Here is a 7,500-nt window from a genome sequence, read left to right on the forward strand (position 1 = left end):
AGTATCAGGCTCATAATTACTTGTATTATAAAAACAAAAAGTTCACAGTGACTTTCCCTGGTTAAGGAGTTCCGTTCTCCCCATGTCAGATGTTAGCGATTTTCAGAAACTGACTGTTGATTGGTGAAGCAGCCACATATAAAAATAAAAACAATTGTAGTGACCATTCCATGTGTGCTGCAACCACCTGTACGTGCCCCTTTATATGTGTTAAGGGATTCGAGCAATATTCTTTTATTGACTTTCACATCCAAGTGAGTCTCATTCCTGTTCAGCTAGTCACCGTAACCGTTTAATATCGAGTGACTTTTTGCTCAACGAAGATATAGTCATTAAAGCCCAGTCGTAAAAGTGACTGTAGCCATCTTTTTGGAACGCTATAAAAGACCATTGGCTCCATAATACCCAAATTGACCATTGTATGTGCATTGGAAAATCTATTATGGGCTATGACTATGGTTATTGATAAAAGAAAATCAAAATAGATGTATGGGCATTAGAAACTCGTTTGGGTGGTAGAGAATCAGACAGTTTTTCGTGGCTGATGCCTGCCGTCTGTGTTGTTGGAAGAAGGAGAACTGTGGGTGATTGACGTTGGAGATGACCCTGACAATAGACATTCCCTTGAACTTTTGTTATAAATGCAGAGACTTAGTAGTTTTCTTCATTTCAAGACAAAGTAAAAACGTCTTATCATCTTCCTTTGAAAAGTAAGTGGAAGGTATTTGAACTTCTTGTTCTACATCTCTTAGATAGTAATTCTCTGATGGGGCCTTTGGGTTTCTTATAAACTCATGTTACTTTAATGATAACCAAGAGATAGAAATGGATGAAATGAGGTTCCTTTCATTTTTAATGTCAGTGGTCTCTAGAATTTGATTATATATGCTCTTATATATATCTATATATAATTCCTCACCTTTAAGGATATATTTGTAGGTCACAGCTGCTGTGGTGTGGTTGATTATCATTATAAAGCAGTCAATGTTACCATTTTATCTCATGAAAGCTTGCCAGAATCCTTACATCTGTAGATATGATTTATAATGGTTAGTCATTTACCAGAAAAGTATTTTAAGAAGAAGAAAAAAGATTTTGGGTAAATTGGCTGATTAAGAAAGGAGTGTGCAGGCTATTGTTGAGTATATGGGGATCTCAAAAATATTAAAATGCATTTATCAATTTTCACTTTTCTAAGTTGCTTAGCTTCCTTAGAAGATTTTCTTTGTGTGATGAAGAGCTTTGTAGCAGAAGATAAGCAGGAAGATATTTGGGGAGGGTTTTTTTTATTATTGTTGTTGTTATTATTATTTTTTTAATGGTATGATGTATAAAGCAGAAAGGTTTAATTTTTTGTGTTGTTGTTAATACTATTTATCTGTTACAGGGTATTCATCAGTACATATTTTAGAGTATTTTTATGTGTTGTAGTTTTCTTCTCATTGAGTGTCATGTTCTTGGATTTGTGACTGTAAAACAAGAGGTAATTAATACATTTGAAAGTGTAGTAGTCATCGATATACACTCATGTATTCTTTTATGCATGTCTTGACACTTACGTCCAAGAAATTTCTTTTCTCAGACCAACATAACTTTCAAACATTTCATATGATGTTTATTTGTTCAGCTGATGTATGCCATGGCATATACTGACGAATACTCAGGCATGTAGGATATGTTGACATCTATTTGTGGGAAGATTTATTTGATTTGTCTCTCTAGTCCAGAATTGCCTAGTGCTTACTAATGTGAATGGAAAGCACTTGGAGAGAAACCTTGGTTGACAGATTCATTCTTTCATTTTTTTTTTCCTGTATTGTCATGACTATGGTCATTGAGGAGTGGCAACCCCTGAAAAGTAGGCTTAAAGTCAGTTTTTAGCCTCATTTACTAGGATTTATGGAGAAATACATGTTTCATGTGCTTCTGATTTGTCCCATGAGATTCAAACTGCCTCAGTATTGCATGGGAAACACCCATCCATCTGCTCAATGTTTATTTATTTATTTATTTTTTTATTCAATATGTGGAATAATTGAAAGAGGAAAGTGATTTTTTGATACGAGAAAACAAATCAGTAAAAATGAGACGGATGGTATTTCATGTTCCCATGAATACTTTGAATAAAGACACAGTAATAGCATATCATAATAGATATTTATGAAATAGGCCTACCTTTGAACTAAATGTTCATGTTCCTCCTAATTTATTTACTGAATCACTTATATCTAAAACTATATTTTGAATCCAGAAAGATCAATCTCTAGATGATGATGTAGAATGCAAACATGATGAGATGATAATAGATTGTGGAAATTTATGTAAAGTTAAATTCATATAGTTTACAATAATACAAAGTGCAAATGCAATTGCATACCCCTGCACATATGAGTACGCATCTTTTGTAGTGTAGGTATCTCATTGGACTAGGCAAGCTTGTTTTTTGGTAAATGGAAAAATGTTTTAATTTAAGAGGGATCAACATACTGACAAGAAATTAATCCGTTACCGATAGGTCACGTGCACAAGTGTCGTAACATACTGTTTGGTCTGTTGGCGTACGCACGGTGATGCATCAGAGAGCAGGAAGTTCCACTGTGGACTCTCGTACCCACGTTGCCAGAAATCACAAGTTTATGACACTCAGAGATTTCTGATACCTGTCGGCAACAGGTTAATTGCTATAGCAACAAAAAGTTCTCTGCTAGTTTGAAATATTGCTCACATTGACTAAATATAGCACAAGTATGTGTGTGTGTGTCCAACCACAGGTCTGTACTTACTGTGTAGTCCATCCATATTTTTTTTTTAAAATAGGAAGTGATGCTTTATTTTACTGAGAAGTCTCTCCCCTTCAAAATCTGATGATAGCCATAATAAGGTTGTGATTTATGTTGAATAAGAGGACAATTCTTTTGCATAGGTAAGTTTTAAGGTGTAACTATGAATTGCAGAAAGAAAATGATATTGCAATCTCTTTTTTTTATAGAGCTGTTGTCAGATAGTTTTCACTAATGTGTTTAGTTTTAGAAAACCCAGCAGAAGTTTCAATTCTCCCCCACCCCCCTAGTTAGTGGATATTTGGTGGTTTGATTGGAAAACATTATACTGCTTTGAAATGTAAGTTCATCCTTTATTCCGTCATATTCATGCTAAGAAAAGTTGCATGGCTAAACATTTTACGGCTTCGATTTTTAGACAGGCAAATTCACTCTTCAACAAACACTATGTTTATGTTTTGCAGCCAAGGATTTGTTATACTCCTCATAAAAGACTATCATTGTGGTCTGTGCTTTTTTTTTTTTGTGTGTGTGTGTGTGTATGTTTGTTTGTTTGTTTATTTGTTTGTTTGTTTGTTTTTTGGTGTGTACATTATGCAAAGGGCATGTCAAATAAGGAATGCATGAAGAGTAATTTTATTAATAAAATATATATTTCTTTGATGTACTACTTATGTTGTACCAGTCTCTCTCTCTGTCTCCGTCTGTCTCCGTCTGTCTCCGTCTGTCTCCGTCTGTCTCCGTCTGTCTCCGTCTGTCTCCGTCTGTCTCCGTCTGTCTCTCTCTCTCTCTCTCTCTCTCTCTCTCTCTCTCTCTCTCTCTCTCTCTCTCTCTCTCTCTCTCTCTCTCTCTCTCTCTCTCTCTCTCTCCCCGTCTCTCTCCCTCTCTCTCCCTCTCTCTCCCTCTCTCTCCCTCTCTCTCCCTCTCTCTCCCTCTCTCTCCCTCTCTCTCCCTCTCTCTCCCTCTCTCTCTCTCTCTCTCTCTCTCTCTCTCTCTCTCTCTCTCTCTCTCTCTCTCTCTCTCTCTCTCTCTCTCTCTCTCTCTCTCTCCCTCTCTCCCTCCCCCCCTCTCTTTCCCTCTCTCTCTCTCTCTCTCTCTCTCTCTCTCTCTCTCTCTCTCTCTCTCTCTCTCTCTCTCTCTCTCTCACTCTCTCTCTCTCTCTCTCTCTCTCTCTCTCTCTCTCTCTCTCTCTCTCTCTCTCTCTCTCTCTCTCTCTCTCTGTCGTCAGTCTCAGTCTGTGAGCAGTTGTTTTCTTCTAAAGTTGTGCCTGCTACCACTTGTTGGATCATGTCTTGACTGTTTCAGCTGTCTCTTTGTCTGTACATCTTGGGAAAGTAGGAGGTATTCCATAGACTGGGAGAAAAAAAAATTCTCCTTATTGGCATGTAAATAAAGGGTGTGGTCAGTTTGGAGACCTTGTGTCAGAATTGGTATATTTACTTTTATTATGAGGTCTATTTGTTGCTTTATTTGGTAGATTTCTAAAAAGAAAATTCAAAGTAGGTTTAGTTACTTTTGAGCATTCATATAAAGTGCCAGGTGAAAAGGGGCATCTGACCAAATTAGAGAATATATATTTATTAGGTTATTGCATTGACACATATACCAAAAGTTACAGTCATCATATACATCAATTCTAGGGGGGGGGGGGGTGACCCTTTCAATTTTTACAACTCGCCCCTCTTGAAAAAAAAGACATTTTCAAGCTCATACCTCCTGTACAAAGAGCTCAACTTGCATGAAACTAATGTGGTTTCCCCATTCCTTGATTTTTTTTCCTGATAGCATTGATATCAATGCTGTTAGTATTATTATTATTAACCCAATGCCATTGGGAAAATTAGATGTTCACATTAGTTTTGTTTTTTGAAATGTCTACACTTAGTTAGCTAGTGTTTAGCCACCAAGGAGTCAGTCAGTAGACCTTGTAATCTCACCTGATTTCACTTTTCCTCAAGGTTATTATTATAGGTTATGATTATTACAATGTTATTAACATTACTTAATGCAGAAAATCAATGAAAAGGGTAAACAAGTGAGATAGGTGTACTAGTATTGGGCATTAAGTTAACACAATGATTATTATATTTTTATTGAGGTACTGATAACTCTGAAAGATAATGAATCATTTCAAAAACAGGTGAGATAGGTTGGGTTAGGATTAATCCTCTATAACTGCTAAACAAAGGCAAATTTTGATAATTGTCAGATTTCATACAAAGCTGTTGAATTTTTTTTTTTTTTTTTTTTCAATTAAATGTTACTAAAATACTAAGAAGCTGCTGTATGTTTTTTGAAGAAAAAGGCTATATTATCAGTGGTATAAGCCAATTGATTGTGGGTCTTTGTTTATCTCTATAGTGATTATTTTCACATCCTTACATATAGATCACTGGCAGATGTATTGAGGCTTAAATCAAATTCCAGATAGATGAAGTTGCATGCCTATTGGTTTATTGAATTGTACATGGTATACTCACACTCACATTTACACTCAGATGATGTAGGGCAGCTCTGGTGCACTGCAGTTCCTTGGATGTTGTCATGGCTTAAATGTATATGTTGATATAAGTCATATCTGTTCTGACACCTTGTCACACTCGCTCATTTTTGTTTGCTCGAGAGGTAGTGTGTATGGTGCCCATCACTGCATTGATAGTTTAAAGTCGGTGATTATCCCCTCTAAGATGGCTTTAGGAGATGAATTAACCTGATAGATTAATGTCAGTGATTAGGAGATGAATTAACCTGATAGATTAATGTCAGTGATTAGGAGATGAATTAACCCAATGATGTTGATAGGGCATGTACATTCATATACCCAGTCCACTGTGATTTTAGTCTACTTATTTTGTTTACACAGATGCTCCATAAGTGCCTAGTCACCAATGAATCAGTTACTGGCCTTCATGATCCTACCTCTTTACCCTTTTCTTTAATTTTCCTAAAGATTTTTCTTATTTATTTATTTTTATTACTGTTGCTCTTATAATTGTTAACAACATTATAATGATCACTTAGTCAACAATAAAGATAACAGTAATCATATTAAGAGTATTAGGAAAAATGGTAGGCCTACTAATTGACTTAATATTCTTGGAATCTTTGTATTTACAAAATTCACAAGACAAAACTACAATGGACAGTTAGTTCATCACCATTTTGTATTCTCAAGAGGTAAGGTGTAGTATGATGCCTGTCTTAAGATTGAGTACATCATTTGGTACATCAACACAAGGATTTTTATAACATTAAAAGTTAGACAGTGTCACTGTCAAGATTTGCTGTTTGTCACAAGTGTTTGTTGTTAAAAATTTTGTTGTTTATTACTATTTTTTCAATGCTTAGATGTTTACATGTCTAGAGTATGAGATTCAGTTATTTGATCTGAAGTATATATTGAGTCTGTGGTGAAAGTATTGGTTATTAGGTGAAGTCTTTTCTTTGCTTTATGTCATGCATGACTATTAGCAACTGTTCTATTGATCACTATTCATGTTCCTCATGTCAAGATCGCCAATGTCCTTACCAACCAAAGATAAGGTGAAACTTCAAACTTTGTTTCAAATAATTTAATCATTGTTGCTTGAGTTCCTTGACCAGAGAAATTGATATTGGACCTACAGATACCAGCAATATGTTTAAGATTTATTTTGTACTTATTTTTTTCTGTTCATGTTTTGTTGTTTTCTTTCTTTCTTTGGAATTTATTAAGATTTTTAGAAAAGATGTATTGCATGGATAAAATTGCATGGCAAGGACCATAACAGTATGTTGTAGAAAGGAAGACTTTTCAGTGGTAACATACTTCTGCATCTCATTTCAGTGAAACATATCTTTCATTTCAAGTAATTATTTGTGGAGAAATGGAAGACCTTGGTTACAGTGCAAGTGATTAATTACACATTTGTACACGTGCTCAAGAAATAGTAGTTAATATCTGCATGAAATTTAAATGAATATATAGTTTTTCAATACGTAGATGTTAACTGAAAGATATGGATCTTGCAGTGGTGATTTAGAACAAGTGAGAGAGAAAAGAACTACCAGAGAACCTTTGCAATGTTCAGTATGTTCAGTGTGAAAACAGTGCTTTATGAGGTAGAAATGTACACTTGTGACTAGGGTCACCATAGTGATGCTTTTTCACTGTACAGTGAGGGATATATATATACCAGTGTTGTTACCTCCAAGTGCTGAGATGAAATGTGTTAGTGTATCATTCAAGGCTAATTTTCATGTTTTATGTTTGTTTTATTTTTATTCAATTATTTTTGGTCTGATTTGCAAGTTTGGAAGTGTTACAACACCTAAGTGACTGGTGAACGGTTCTCCTTCAACAGCAACACTGGGAAACAGCTGATGGCAAAGTGTCGCCTTCTCATTAAGGAGAATGAGGAGCTTGGCCGAATGATCTCCTCAGGTCGACTGGCAAAGCTGGAGGGCGACCTTGCTCTTCAGAGGAACTTTAGCGAGGAACTCAAGAAGTCTCAGTCGGGTAAGTCTGTGTGATTAAGTCATAAGAATCTATGTATGCACTTGAAGATGCTGTATTTCTATACTGTAGCACCAAGGCCTATATTGTAAGACTTTGCATTGGTTTGTTTTATATTCTTTTACTAATGTTATTTATTTGGGTGCAATATCTGCTATTGCCTCTATCATTTCATCATCATTCTCTTTCTCTTTTTTCTTATTATTATCATTATCATTATTATTT

At 35.4% G+C, this 7,500-nt stretch overlaps 1 protein-coding gene across 1 annotated transcript in view; it reads left to right on the top strand.

The window, feature by feature from the left end:
- The window catches only part of LOC125044574 (pre-mRNA-splicing regulator WTAP-like), a 24,389-nt gene that overhangs the window by 10,689 nt on the left and 6,200 nt on the right, over window positions 1–7,500 (top strand). The window contains exon 5 of the mRNA XM_047641290.1: window positions 7,124–7,278. Coding sequence (XP_047497246.1) covers window positions 7,124–7,278 — 155 coding nt within the window. The remainder of the gene's footprint in view (window positions 1–7,123; window positions 7,279–7,500) is intronic.

Source organism: Penaeus chinensis, chromosome 36 (genome assembly GCF_019202785.1).
Source record: "Penaeus chinensis breed Huanghai No. 1 chromosome 36, ASM1920278v2, whole genome shotgun sequence".
Classification (NCBI taxonomy): domain Eukaryota; kingdom Metazoa; phylum Arthropoda; class Malacostraca; order Decapoda; family Penaeidae; genus Penaeus; species Penaeus chinensis.